We start from the raw sequence: 15,001 nt of genomic DNA, 5'->3' as shown, positions 1-15,001 counted from the left end.
TGATTTTATTCAGCTGCTATAATTAATATAGCGACTTGTGTCGCCCAGCCCTGATATGATACTAGTGCTCATGGGAGACATTAAGAGGAAAGTGTATGTACCTCAGGAGAGTAGGTATTAACAAACTACAATAACATTCCAAGATCTCCAAATATCAAAACAGCCCACAAACTAATAAGAAAACTGCAGGCATACAGTGAGGAAACTTGATAAGCATGCTGACATAATTAGACAGAATATAGGGTAGACACCTATGTAATGACAAGGGCAAGGGTTAAGCCCACAGACCATTAAGGCAGTAACGTGCTGCAATCGTATAGAAGCTAAATTTATTCAGAATAATGTAGCAACATGTGTCACCCAACTCTGATACGATATAAATGATAATATGTACATTGTTAGTCTAGTCTTAAGAATATTGCAATGGTTTATAAAATGAAAACAAATTGCCAGATCCCAGTTTAGTTCAAATGCTTCTGCAACGTTAGAGGGCAGTGTAGAGATTCAGTGCATGTCTAGTCATGACTGGCCAGGCTTTAATATTTTACAACCTAAGTAACGTAGCTATTAAGCAGGGATTTGTGCAGGTTGGTAAATTTCAGCAAGGTTACAAAGTAGAATCAAAGGCCACTCTAATTTTGTGTATTTCTAATCATGGTACTTTCTAAAATGTATAAACAGACACTGGCAAATAATAATAGTGCGTAAGTGTCATAAAGGAAAACATGTGTGTCAGGATTCAACACCCAAGATCACCCAGAGTAATGATCCGTTAAGTGTGAGGCAGACACATCAGAGACGAAATAAAGTAAAACTGCATACAGAGCGAGAACAGAAAAATGTAAATGCAGACACAGGCAAATTAGACAAATATCTGTTAAACCCAGTAACAAGTCCCAGCATTTAACCTATCAGATGTTGCCCATGACCAGTAACCGCAAACCTGATGTATATAGGAGATGGCAAAAGCATAGAGTTAAAGTCTAACCGACCCCCCCTTCACGGGTCATTCTTACACTTATTGTCTAAATTGTCCCAGCTTTGCAGGTTCCATTGTGATCCTGGGCTTTTGAAGATATCCCCAGCTGGGTTCAGTCCTTCCCTTTTCCCCTGAAAGTACCGATATGCGCCATTGCTGAGTGGTTCATGTGGATGCTGGCAGATAACAAGCCAGAGATCATGTGCATCAGAATGCAGTGGGGAAATCCGTATCGGCTCGGTGCGCATCAAACTTGAAAGCAAGTGTCCGGGGAGAACTAGACATGGTCAGCGGTACAGTGGCGCAATTTGCTCCCGCACAACGGGCCAGGATGGAGCTCTCCCGTGAAGTGCAGCGTCCAGGCAGTTCCTACAGGGCTGCTCATCATCACACACAATGAAGACCTCGGGGGCATATCTTCTCCCTCCTATCGCATCTGGGAGCGATCTAAGGCAGGAGCGGGGTGAGTCGTCCCTTGTGGCAATTCTATACAGATGCAGATGCGGGGTGGTGGGGTGCATGGATCGTGATCTGGAGAGTAGGCCTGTACCGGCTCCTTGTTTGTGAGATTAGGTTTCACAGCGGCAAGTGTTACTTTGTGTAGCCTGTCAAAACTCAGGAGTAAGCGATCTAATGAAGGCTGAAAAACTGCAAGTATCTGCACAGCCAGGTCACCCTCCGATTCCATTCCCTTGTGGCAATGGGCCTGCGGTTCACTATACATTAAGTCCCTCGTGGGGATCCCTCTTGGGGTCTAGTTCAGTCAATGACTTCCATGAGAGAGAAGATTGGGGTGTCTCTATCTGCTTAATATTCCCGGACAGCTTTCCTGTCAAGGGAGATGCAGATGGCATAGAATGATGGCAGTATAATGTAGATTAGAAAGAGAGTTCTTCAGAGCTACACAGGTTCGCAGCCATCTTCTAGAAACCGCCCACCGGAAGTCGAGCGTAGAGCATATTTAACGCAACTTCAAACTCTCGATACCAGAGTTGCTTACGGACGCGGCCAGCCTCAAAAACGCGCTTGTGCACGATTCCCCCATAGGAAACAATGGGGCTGTTTGAGCTGAAAAAAAACCTAACACCTGTAAAAAAGCGGCGTTCAGCTCCTAACGCAGCCCCATTGTTTCCTATGGGGAAACACTTCCTACGTCTGCACCTAACACTCTAACATGTACCCCCGAGTCTAAACACCCCTAACCTTACACTTATTAACCCCTATTCTGCCGCCCCCCCGCTATCGCTGACCCCTGTATATTATTTTTAAACCCCTAATCTGCCGCTCCGTAAACCGCCGCTACTTACATTATCCCTATGTACCCCTAATCTGCTGCCCCTAACACCGCCGACCCCTATATTATATTTATTAACCCCTAATCTGCCCCCCACAACGTCGCCTCCACCTGCCTACACTTATTAACCCCTAATCTGCCGAGCGGACCGCACCGCTATTATTATAAAGTTATTAACCCCTAATCCGCCTCACTAACCCTATAATAAATAGTATTAACCCCTAATCTGCCCTCCCTAACATCGCCGACACCTAACTTCAAACATTAACCCCTAATCTGCCGACTGGAGCTCACCGCTATTCTAATAAATGTATTAACCCCTAAGCTAAGTCTAACCCTAACACTAACACCCCCCCTAACTTAAATATAATTTAAATCTAACGAAATTAATTAACTCTTATTAAATAAATTATTCCTATTTTTTTTTTTTTTTTTTTATTTAGGCTTTATTCCACATTTACACATAATAATGTTTAACAAAAAGAACGGTTATAGAACTTCCTCATAATTAATAAATCATATTTAACACATTTGATCATTATATGTTCTTTTCTCCTTTCTATATTAATTAAAGTCCATAATAGTCCATCAAAAAGACCCCTTCAGGTTCCCTGGGGTCTCTTGCTGTCCGAGAAATCATTTTCCTTAACAAAAAGGCAAGTTAATAATTCCAAGTGTATGTAAAGCCTAACAAAAAATGAGAAAAAGAAAATATAACAAAGGAAGGTTATTCTCATGGATATAACCTTATATTATTATTTATAACGTCTTCAGCAACAGATAATTTTTATAACTACTTCAATATAATACATTAATTATATTCCTCATATTTTCATTTGTAAAATATTTTTTATATTATAATACAGGTCCAACTGATTCACTAATTGGTAATGTAATTTCTCCATGGATATAGAATATTGTATTTGCAACTGCCATTCTGTTATTGTTGGGGCTCTTTTCTGTTTCCATAGTCTCGGTATTGTCTGTTTTGCACTATTTAAAAGTATATATAATGCTTTATCATGTTCTATTGATAATTTTAAAACATGCTTGTACAATAGGACTATTGTTGGCTCTAATGGGAGTTGTATTGATAATAATTTATTTATTTCTCTGATTATTAAAGACCAATAATTAAATATTATTGGACATGACCACCAGATATGTATCAGTGTTCCTTTTCCTCCACACTCTCTCCAACATTGTCCTGAAGAATTAGGGAATATTGTTTTTAATCCTATTAGGTGTTAAATACCACCTCATCAATAATTTATCATTTGTCTCCTGTATACTGGCTGATATTGAGGTTTTTGTATGACGTTGAAAAATTACCCTCCATTCTTGTGTTGTCGGTGGTACTGCTAGTTCTCGTGACCAAGCTTTGGTATATGTTGGTAACTCTAAAGTTGTTGCTGTAATCAATAATTTATATATCAAAGATATTGTCCCCTTTACTAATTGATTTCCTGAACATATTATTTCAAAGGGGGACCTTTGTCTAACTAATTCTATTCTCTTTGGGTGAGTGGTTAAAAATGATTTAAGTTGAAAATACCTCAGCCATGGACTTAAAATCTGCACCCCATTATTAATTAATTCTGGTTGTGGTTTTAGTATATTACCATCCATAAGTGTATAAATCGGAAATAGATCCTCCAGAGATCGTATATTAATATCTCCTATAAGTTCACAGAATGGTAAAGAGTCATTTAATATAATAGGTGTAAGTGGGGATGGAATAGTTGTTATTGTTTTTTCCATTTTAAGAATGATATTCCATGTTCGTAATAATTATTTTAAGATAGGGTATTCTTGCATTACTTTCGGCCAAGCTTTTATTGGTAGCCAGCACTTACCTCCTAATTGTTTACTCTGTATTAAATTGTGTTCCAATTGTACCCATTCTTTCTGTTCTATATTCTTACACCAATCAATAATCCTTTGTAATATAGATGCTCTCCTATATTTTATTAAGCACGGTACCCCTAACCCTCCTTTTTCCTTAGGAAGATACATAGTTAATCTTGATACTCTCACATTTTGTGCCGTACCATATATATTTGTTTAATAAAGATTGGAATTTATCAATATAAGAGATTGGTAATGTCTGGAATAGGTGTAGCAGTCTTGGTAAAATAGTCATTGTTTCACCGCTTGAATTCTCCCAAGCCATGATAAGTTTCCATTTTTCCATCTGTTTATTTCTATTTGGGTTTCTTTAAACAGTTTATCCTAATTTAATATAACTAGTTCTTTCTGATTAGTTGCTATCATAATCCCCAAATATTTTATCGTATTTGAGGTTTCTTTTAAATTAACATTTTGTCTAATTAATTGCAAACTATTTCTATCTAATCCACAACTAAGCAATTCAGATTTCGACTGATTTATGGAAAAGTTAGAATATTTACCATAATCCTTAAGTGTATTTAAAACTGCAGGGATAGATTGAACCGAGTCAGCAAGTGTAAATATAACATCGTCTGCGTATAATGAGATTTTGAAGCTAATGTCACCTACATTAATGCCATGTATATCTTCATTTTGCCTTACTTTTGATGCCATGATTTCTATTGCTAAAACGAATATATTGGTGATAAAGGGCATCCTTGCCCGTGTTCCATTATTTATTTTAAATGGTACCGATAAAGAGTTATTGAATTTAAGAGTCGCATAAGGGGCGTTATATAGAGAAAAAATTTGTTCTACAAATAATTTACTAAAAACCAAAATGATATAAAGTAAGACGTAAGAATTGCCAGGTTAAGCCTATCAAAGGGCTTTTTTCAGCATCCATCGCCAGAATAATAGATGGTATACCCTTATTCTTTATATATTCTATGATCTGTAAAACTTTATTAGTGTTATCACGTGTCTCCCTTCCTGGGACAAAACCTACTTGATTTAAGTGAACGAGATAGGGTAAGAAGTTATTTATCCTAGTGGCCAAAATCTTACCATATATTTTTATATCCAAATTTAAAAGAGAGATAGGTCTGTAATCACTAGGCATTTCCATTAGTTTCCCTGGCTTTGGTATAACAGCAATCCTTGCCTCTAACATATTAGATGGAAATGGTTTTCCTGAGTCTATCTGTTGAAAAACAGCCAGTAAATGCGGGGTGATTATATCCTGAAAAAATGTATAATATTTCACTGTTAAACCATCTGGGCCTGGGCTTTTCCCAGCTTTTAAATTTTGGATAGTATCTATTATTTCCTTAGCTGAGATTGGTTGATCTAACATATTTCTCATCTCTGTTGTAAGGTGTGGTATATCTGTTTTTTGGATGTATTCTTTACTTTCATTTAAAAAATCTTCTGTAGTGTAATCATCATGTAGGTTATACAGTTCCTGGTAATAATTGCTAATCGTGTGTCCTATCTCCTTAATAGAGTTAACAGTTTTCCCCTCTTTAGTTTTTATTTTATGTATATAAGCTTTAAGGTTTTTTCTTTTAAGAGCTCTTGCAAGCAGTTTCCCTGACTTATTACCTTCAGTATAAAATTTCCTCTTTAAATAAAATGCCGATTTACATGCTTCTTGATTCAATTGATTTTGTATTGACTGTCTAACGTCTGTTAATTGTTTTAATATATTCTCATCCTTAGGGTGAAGCTTATGTAAATAATCTAATCTTGATAAATCCGTCGTTAATAAATTATATTTTTCTCTTTTTTGTTTCTTCAAATGGGCATTTATTTTTATGAAATCTCCCCTAATATAACATTTATGTGTTTCCCACAATATTAATGGGCTTATTTCCTGTGATTTATTTATAGTAAAAAATTCTTGGAGTGAACTTGATAGTTTCTGTATAATAGCTGGTTCTGATAACAAGAAATCATCCAGTCTCCATAAAAATGTAGTACTTGGTTTAGTTGGCCACTCCAGGGAAATTGTCATCGCAGAGTGATCTGACCATGTGGTATGGCTGATATAAGCTCCTTTAAGAAAATGTAAACACTGCTGATCTAAAAATATATAATCAAGACGTGAGTATGTTTTATTTGGGTTAGAAAAAAAAGTATAATCTCTTTTATTCGGATTTAAATATCTCCATGTGTCATATATATGCCTATTATAAAATTGAGACCAAATGTTTTTAATTATTTTTTGTGAGACTGCTGATTTTGAGGTAGACGTATCTAATTTGGGGTCCAAAGGGAAATTTAAATCCCCTCCCAAAATTAGCATTCCTTGTGTAAAGTCTAATATTCTATTAAATAATTTTAAAAAAAAATCAGTATTAGTTTTATTAGGTGCATATACATTTATAATTGTTACTAAACTACCATACATTAATCCCTTTAATGCCAGATACCTACCCTCTTTATCTCTATCCACTTTATGTAGTGTAAATGGTAACCCCTTTCTAAATATAATACTGACTCCTCTTTGTCTTGAATTGTATGAACTGTAGTATCCAACATCAAAATTTGTATCAATATACTTTGGCTCTCTATTAGGTCGAAAATGTGTCTCTTGAAGTAGCAGAATATCTGCCCCTTTAAACTTGAAATCCAAAAATGCTTTCTTCCTCTTTTGTGGTATATTAAAACCCTTCACATTCTGTGAAATTATAGTTAATTGTTTATTAGTATGAACCATATATTAAATAGTAGTTATTGATTTCCTCCATCATATGTTGCTGAAGAGATTTATATTTATAAAAAAAACAGGTGTATAATTTGTACTATTATAAATCTATTATGCTCATTTATCCTGTTATTCATCAAAATTCCAGATATCCAAATACTGTGTATATAATTCAATTTATACCCATAAGAACTATAAAAATCAAGACATAACCAAAAAAAAAAAAAATAATAATAAAAAAAAAACTTCTAAAAAAACCCACAACTTCATCCTATCGAGAATGAAGTTTAGAGAAGGACCTTGGAGACCATCTTCCTTTTAGAATTTGTAAAATGTATATCTATTTACTAAGCAAATATAGTAACTATAATAACTCACTTATTATTTTTTTTTTCCAATATCTTAACAAACATTTTTATTTATTTAGTATATCATCAATATATTAATAAAGGAAAATAGAGAGATTATCATATATATAATATATTATCATATATGCTTATTTACTAGCAGAAAAAAGAGAAAGAATAATTCATCTCTTAGACAACCATCTTCTTCCACGTATAATTTAGCTCCCATATCCTTGGTATTTAACCTCTCCGTCGATATATCAGGGTTAAGAGTAGTCCTCTTTGTCTTAATCGGGATCCTTTTCCATTCTTCCTGTAATTTTCTCCTCGAGTTTCCATTGTCAGTGTTACTTTTATTCTGCGGATCTGTGGATAGTTCTGGCTGCTCTATTCCTAAGATTTTACAAAAGTCTTGTATTTCCACCGTTTTAGAGCAGGTTACTCTCTTGTCTTCATGTATCACTGAAATATGGAATGGGAATCCCCATCGGTAGTTTATTTGTTTTGCTCTTAACAGCCTAGTAAGAGGTGCAAACTCTCTCCTTCTCTGTAAAGTTCTTGGAGATAGGTCTGCATAAAATTGTAATTCTAGACCTCTAAATCTAACCGGTTGGTTCTTCCTGGCAGCTGTCATGATTTCCTCTTTCTTTAAAAAACTTTTAAATTTTATAATTATATCTTTTGGCGGAGCTGAGTCTGATGGTCTTGACCTCAGTGCTCTGTGTGCTCTCTCCCATTTAATGTTTGATAATGCAGGATCTCCCAGTACAAAAGCGAAAAGTGCTGTGAGATAATTTGGGAGTTCTTTTTGTCACCGACTCAGGAACTCCTCTAATCCTTATATTTTCCCTCCTGCTCCTATTCTCTAGATCTTCTACTTTATCCTGTAGAGAAGTAATTATATCCGCCTGTTGTTCTGTAACTTTTTGTATCCTAGATAGTTCTTCTTTTATATCTGACCCATTCTCTTCTAGTGCTTCTATTCTGAAGGCCATGGAATGAATGTCTTGATGAAGGTCCATTATTTCTTCCCTGATACAAGATCTGAGTTTTTCTATTAGATCTTTAGTTGACGCAAGTAAGGGTAAAGTGTTTGCATTCTGCTGAGTATTATCAACCAATAACGTGGAGGATGCAGAGGGAACAGAAGTCATAATGTCAGGGTTACTCCTGTTCGCTTCTTGTTTGTCCTGGGTGTTTATTTGTTGGCTGTAAAAAAAGTGCTTACTGTTTGCTCTTTATTACCGGTATTTTTTAACTGTTTTACCATCTTTGTTTATCTCACCCTTTTTTCTCCTTCTTCTTTTATTTGATTGGATCAGCCAATCGGATTGAACTTGATTCTGATTGGCTGATTCCATCAGCCAATCAGAATATTCCTACCTTAATTCCGATTGGCTGATAGAATCCTATCAGCCAATCGGAATTCGAGGGGCGCCATCTTGGATGACGTCATTTAAAGGAACCGTCATTCGTCGTTCAGTCGTCGGCCAGGATGGATGTTCCACGTCGGAGGTCTTCAGGATGCTGCCGCTCCACTCCGGATGGATGACGATAGAAGATGCCTCTTGGATGAAGACTTCAATCGGATGGAAGACCTCTTCTGCCCCGCTTGGATGAAGACTTCTACCGGATGGAGGACCTCTTCTTGCTCCGCTTGGATGAAGAATTTGGCTCGGCTGGGTGAAGACGACTCAAGGTAGGGAGATCTTCAGGGGCTTAGTGTTAGGTTTATTTAAGGGGGTTTGGGTTAGATTAGGGGTATGTGGGTGGTGGGTTGTAATGTTGGGGGGGGGGGTATTGTATGTTTTTTTTTACAGGCAAAAGAGCTGAACTTCTTGGGGCATGCCCCGCAAAGGGCCCTGTTCAGGGCTGGTAAGGTAAAAGAGCTTTGAACTTTAGTAATTTAGAATAGGGTAGGGCATTTTTTTATTTTGGGGAGCTTTGTTATTTTATTAGGGGGCTTAGAGTAGGTGTAATTAGTTTAAAATTGTTGTAATATATTTGTAATGTTTGTAAATATTTTTTTTTTTTTGTAACTTAGTTCTTTTTTATTTTTTGTACTTTAGTTAGTTTATTTCATTGTATTTATTTGTAGGAATTGTATTTAATTTATTTATTGCTAGTGTAGTGTTAGGTTTAATTGTAGATAATTATAGGTATTTTATTTAATTAATTTATTGATAGTGTAGTGTTAGGTTTAATTGTAACTTAGGTTAGGATTTATTTTACAGGTAAATTTGTAATTATTTTAACTATTTTAGCTATTAAATAGTTCTGAACTATTTAATAGCTATTGTACCTGGTTAAAATAAATACAAAGTTACCTGTAAAATAAATATTAATCCTAAAATAGCTATAATATAAATATAATTTATATTGTAGCTATATTAGGATTTATTTTACAGTTAAGTATTTAGCTTTAAATAGGAATAATTTATTTAATAAGAGTTAATTAATTTTGTTAGATTAAAATTATATTTAATTTAGGGGGGGTGTTAGTGTTAGGGTTAGACTTAGCTTTAGGGGTTAATACATTTATTAGAATAGCGGTGAGCTCCAGTCGGCAGATTAGGGGTTAATAATTGAAGTTAGGTGTCGGCGATGTTAGGGAGGGCAGAGTAGGGGTTAATACTATTTATTATAGGGTTAGTGAGGCGGATTAGGGGTTAATAACTTTATTATAGTAGCGGTGCGGTCCGCTCGGCAGATTAGGGGTTAATAAGTGTAGGCAGGTGGAGGCGACGTTGAGGGGGGCAGATTAGGGGTTAATAAATATAATATTGGGGTCAGCGGTGTTAGGGGCAGCAGATTAGGGGTACATAGCTATAATGTAGGTGGCGGCTCTTTGCGGTCGGCAGATTAGGGGTTAATTATTGTAGGTAGCTGGCTGCGACATTGTGGGGGGCAGGTTAGGGGTTAATAAATATAATATAGGGGTCGGCGGTGTTAGGGGCAGCAGATTAGGGGTACATAAGTATAACGTAGGTGGCGGTCGGCAGATTAGGGGTTAAAAAAATTTAATTGAGTGTCAGCGATGTGGGGGGACCTCGGTTTAGGGGTACATAGGTAGTTTATGGGTGTTAGTGTACTTTAGAGCACAGTAGTTAAGAGCTTTATAAACCGGCGTTAGCCCAGAAAGCTCTTAACTACTGACTTTTTTCTGCGGCTGGAGTTTTGTCGTTAGATTTCTAACGCTCACTTCAGAAACAACTCTAAATACCGGAGTTAGAAAGATCCCATTGAAAAGATAGGATACGCAATTGACGTAAGGGGATCTGCGGTATGGAAAAGTCGCGGCTGAAAAGTGAGCGTTAGACCCTTTTTTGAATGACTCCAAATACCGGCGGTAGCCTAAAACCAGCGTTAGGAGCCTCTAACGCTGGTTTTCACAGCTACCGCCAAACTCCAAATCTAGGCCTTAGTCCTCTAAGTCTGAAATTCTAGATTCTGCATCTGAAATTCTAGTAGCAAACTGTTTAACTTCTGATGAAATCAAGTCTAATCTAGAGGTAATATTAGATAGATCCTTTTTGATAGAGTCAAATTGAGGAATAAACAACTGACTTAGCTGTGTTATTAGTAATTGTGAGTCAGAGGGGTTAGCCATTGCTTCTGACATAAAATCTGGATTAGCTTCAATTAATTTGCTTTTCTTTTCTTTAGTTTTAGCAGGCATTATGGGTGAATTTTGCTTCACCTGAGTGACAAACCTTTCCGTTAAAGTGAATATAACTATACCAGTACAATATTGTAAATAATTCTAATAAAACAATCACATTTATTGTGTAGAGAAAAAAATAGGAGTCGGGCAGATTCCTGTGAATAAAATAAGTGATAAACCAAACACAAAAGCTAACAAATGTGTGTTTAAGTGTCTTTTTTTTATGTATAACATGTATAATGTTAACCATCTATTGCTATAAGAAAAGGTTTATCCACATGATGTGCACATTAAATATATCTCCCAGATGTCAATCATTTGAGGCTGATATTCTTGTTTATATATTTTTATAACACTCTATTCATATAAAGACTCCTTTATTCTGTAAATATAATTATTTTCTCCTCTATGTAAAACAAACGTACAACTCCTAACACTGGCATATTAATAAACAACACTGGGGGTGCTTTGGTGGTGAATGGTTGTGTAAACTGGTCAGTATGAGGACAGAGTTGTATATTCCTGTGTGGTGTTTGGATTCTATCACATTGATATGAGAGAAACTGAGGTGCACATATAAGAGGAACAAAGGACAGCACTTCCAATCTGGGGCTTTTATAACTGGGATTTAGAAAGTAGTTTTTACAATAGGATCCTTTTGATGCTTCCATTTAGAGTTTGTCCTCTTTATGATAATTGTAAAAAGGTTTGTACACTGTACCTGATTTCAATAAAAACCTTTTTTTCCACTTTTTAAACATGTGAAAGGTTTCTTCCCTTGTGAATCCTTTCATGAGTTTTCAAAGTACTCATATGTGTAAAACTTTTTCCACACTCTGTACATGTGAAAGGCTTTTCTCCTGTGTGAATCCTTTCATGATTTTTCAGATCACTCTTTTGTGTAAAACTTTTTCCACACTCTGTACATATGAACGGCTTTTCTCCTGTGTGAATACTTACATGATATTTCAGACTACTCATTTGTATAAAACTTATTCCACACTCTGCACACGTGAAAGACTTTTCTCTTGTGTGAATCCTTTCATGATTTTTCAGATTACTCTTTGCTGCAAAAAAAATTCCACACTCTGTACATGTGAAAGGCTTTTCTCCTGTGTGAATCCTTTCATGATTTTTCAGATCACTCTTTCTTGTAAAACTTTTTCCACACTCTGTACATGTGAACGGCTTTTCTCCTGTGTGAATACTTACATGATATTTCAGACTACTCATTTGTATAAAACTTATTCCACACTCTGCACACGTGAAAGACTTTTCTCCTGTGTGAATACTTTTATGAGATTTCAGACTACTTATTTGTGTAAAACTTTTTCCACACTCTGTACATGTGAACGGCTTTTCTTCTGTGTGAATCCTTTCATGAGATTTCAGACCACTTATTTGTGTAAAACTTTTTCCACACTCTCTACATGTGAAAGGCTTTTCTCCTGTGTGAATCCTTTCATGAATTTTCAGAGTACTCTTTTCTGTAAAACTTTTTCCACACTCTGTACATGTGAAAGACTTTTCTCCTGTGTGAATCCTTTCATGAGTTTTCAGATGATGAATTTGTGTAAAACATTTGCTGCACTCAGTACATGTGAAAGGCTTTTCTCCTGTGTGAATCCTTTCATGCCTTTTCAGATCACTCTTTGCTGTAAAAAAATTTCCACACTCTGTACATGTGAAAGGCTTTTCTCCTGTGTGAATCCTTTCATGATTTTTCAGATCACTCTTTTGTGTAAAACGTTTTGCACACTCTGAACATGTGAAAAGCTTTTCTTCTTTGTGAATCCTTTCATGATATTTCAGACTACTCATTTGTATAAAACTTTTTCCACACTCTGTACACATGAAAGGCTTTTTTCCTGTGTGACTCCTTTCATGAGTTTTCAGATCACTCTTTTGTGTAAAACTTTTTCCACACTCTGTACATGTGAATAACTTTTCTCCTGTGTGACTCCTTTCATGAGTGTTCAGATAATTCATTTGTGTAAAACATTTGCCGCACTCAGTACATGTGTGTGGTTTCTCACCTGTGTGAATTTTGGAGTGTTCTAGTAGATGAGACTTCCATCTAAAGCTTTTCTCACACTCTGTATATTGAAAATGTTTCTCCTTTATTTGAATCATTTGGCTAGACTGTAGACTTTTCCCTTCTTTAATATGTTTTGAAAACTCAGTAAGTGTGTGTGGTTTATCCTCAGGGGTAATAATTTCACTAGATAAGGCATAAATGTTGTCCTCTTGTTTGATGACTAAATTACTCTCTGTACCTAGTGATTGCAGACCAGTTCCAGTCAATTCACCATCTTCTCTAAATATCTGCTGTGATATCCCCAATGTTTGTGAATAGTCATTGGTGTCTAAGACTGTAGTGAAGGATAGATATGAACTATTGACGTGTTTGTCTACATGAAAAGAAATGGAATAAAGAAAAATAAGAATGTTTATTCATTTATAATATAATACATTTAAATAAAAAAAGATTATGTTTTATACTCAAAAATGTCTTCAGTTTTCTATTTTTAAATGTATTTACCTGTAAATCACAAAATTAAAAAAGCATGACATAGAATGTAAACATTACTACATCATAGCAACCTAAATAACTGATGAAAAACATAATTTATGTAAGAACTTACCTGATAAACTCATTTCTTTCATATTGGCAAGAGTTCATAAGCTAGTGACGTATGGGATATACAATCCTACCAGGAGGGGCAAAGTTTCCCAAACCTCAAAATGCCTATAAATACACCCCTCACCACACCCACAATTCATTTTAACGAATAGCCAAGCAGTGGGGTGATAAAGAAAGGAGTAAAAAGCATCAACAAAGAAATTTGGAATAATTGTGCTTTATACAAAAAATCACAACCACCATAAAAAAGGGTGGGCCTCATGGACTCTTGCCAATATGAAAGAAATTAATTTATCAGGTAAGTTCTTACATAAATGATATTTTCTTTCATGTAATTGGCAAGAGTCCATGAGCTAGTGACGTATGGGATATCAAATACCCAAGATGTGGAACTCCATGCAAGAGTCACTAGAGAGGGAGGGATAAAAAATAAACAGCCAAATGCTGAAAAAAATAATCCACAACCCAAATATGTCATTCTTATGAAGAAAAAACTTAAAACAACAGCAGAAGAATCAAACTGAAACAGCTGCCTGAAGAACTTTTCTACCAAAAACATACATAAAAACGGTAGAATTTAGTAAATGTATGCAAAGGGGACCAAGTCGCTGCTTTGCAAATCTAATCAACTGAAGCTTCATTCTTAAAAGCCCACAAAGTGGAGACTGACCTAGTAGAATGAGCTGTAATTCTCTGAGGTGGGGCTTGACCAACCTCTAAATAAGCTTGATGAATCAAAAGCTTTAACCAAGAGGCCAAGGAAATAGCAGAGGCCTTCTGACCTTTCCTAGGACCAGAAAATATAACAAATAGACTAGAAGTCTTCCTGAAATCTTTAGTAGCTTCAACATAATATTTCAAAGCTCTTACCACATCCAAAGAATGTAAGGATTTTTCCAAAGAATTCTTAGGATTAGGACATAAGGAAAGGACAACAATTTCTCTACTAATGTTGTTAGAATTCACAACCTTAGGTAAAAATTAAAATGAAGTCCGCAAAACCGCCTTATCCTGATGAAAAATCAGAAAAGGAGATTCACAAGAAAGAGCAGATAGCTCAAAAACTCTTCTAGCAGAAGATATAGCCAAAAGGAACAACACTTTCCAAGAAAGTAGTTTAATAATCAAAGAATGCATAGGCTCAAAAGGAGGAGCCTGTAACGCCTTCAAAACCAAATTAAGACTCCAAGGAGGAGAAATTGATTTAATGACAGGCTTAATACGAACTAAAGCCTGTACAAAAACAGTGAATATCAGGAATATTAGCAATCTTTCTGTGAAATAAAACAGAAAGAGCAGAGATTTGTCCCTTCAAGGAACTTGCAGACAAACCCCTGTCCAAACCATCCTGGAGAAACTGTAAAATTCTAGGAATTCTAAAAGAATGCCAAGAGAATTTATGAGAAGAACACCATGAAATGTAAGTCTTCCAAACTCGATAATAAATCTTCCTAGAGACAGATTTACGAGCTT

General features: G+C 35.7%; 1 protein-coding gene across 1 annotated transcript in view; it reads right to left on the bottom strand.

The window, feature by feature from the left end:
- Positions 1 to 11,085: 11,085 nt before the first annotated feature.
- LOC128659884 (oocyte zinc finger protein XlCOF6-like) overlaps positions 11,086 to 15,001 on the bottom strand; it is a 262,081-nt gene continuing 258,165 nt past the window's right edge. The window contains exons 4-5 of the mRNA XM_053713468.1: positions 12,717 to 12,844; positions 11,086 to 12,644 (exon numbers count right to left, since the gene is read on the bottom strand). Coding sequence (XP_053569443.1) covers positions 11,638 to 12,644; positions 12,717 to 12,844 — 1,135 coding nt within the window. The 3' untranslated portion in view covers positions 11,086 to 11,637. The remainder of the gene's footprint in view (positions 12,645 to 12,716; positions 12,845 to 15,001) is intronic.

The sequence above is a fragment of the Bombina bombina genome, chromosome 5 (assembly GCF_027579735.1).
Source record: "Bombina bombina isolate aBomBom1 chromosome 5, aBomBom1.pri, whole genome shotgun sequence".
NCBI lineage: Eukaryota > Metazoa > Chordata > Amphibia > Anura > Bombinatoridae > Bombina > Bombina bombina.
This window is presented reverse-complemented; position numbering and strand designations above follow the sequence as displayed.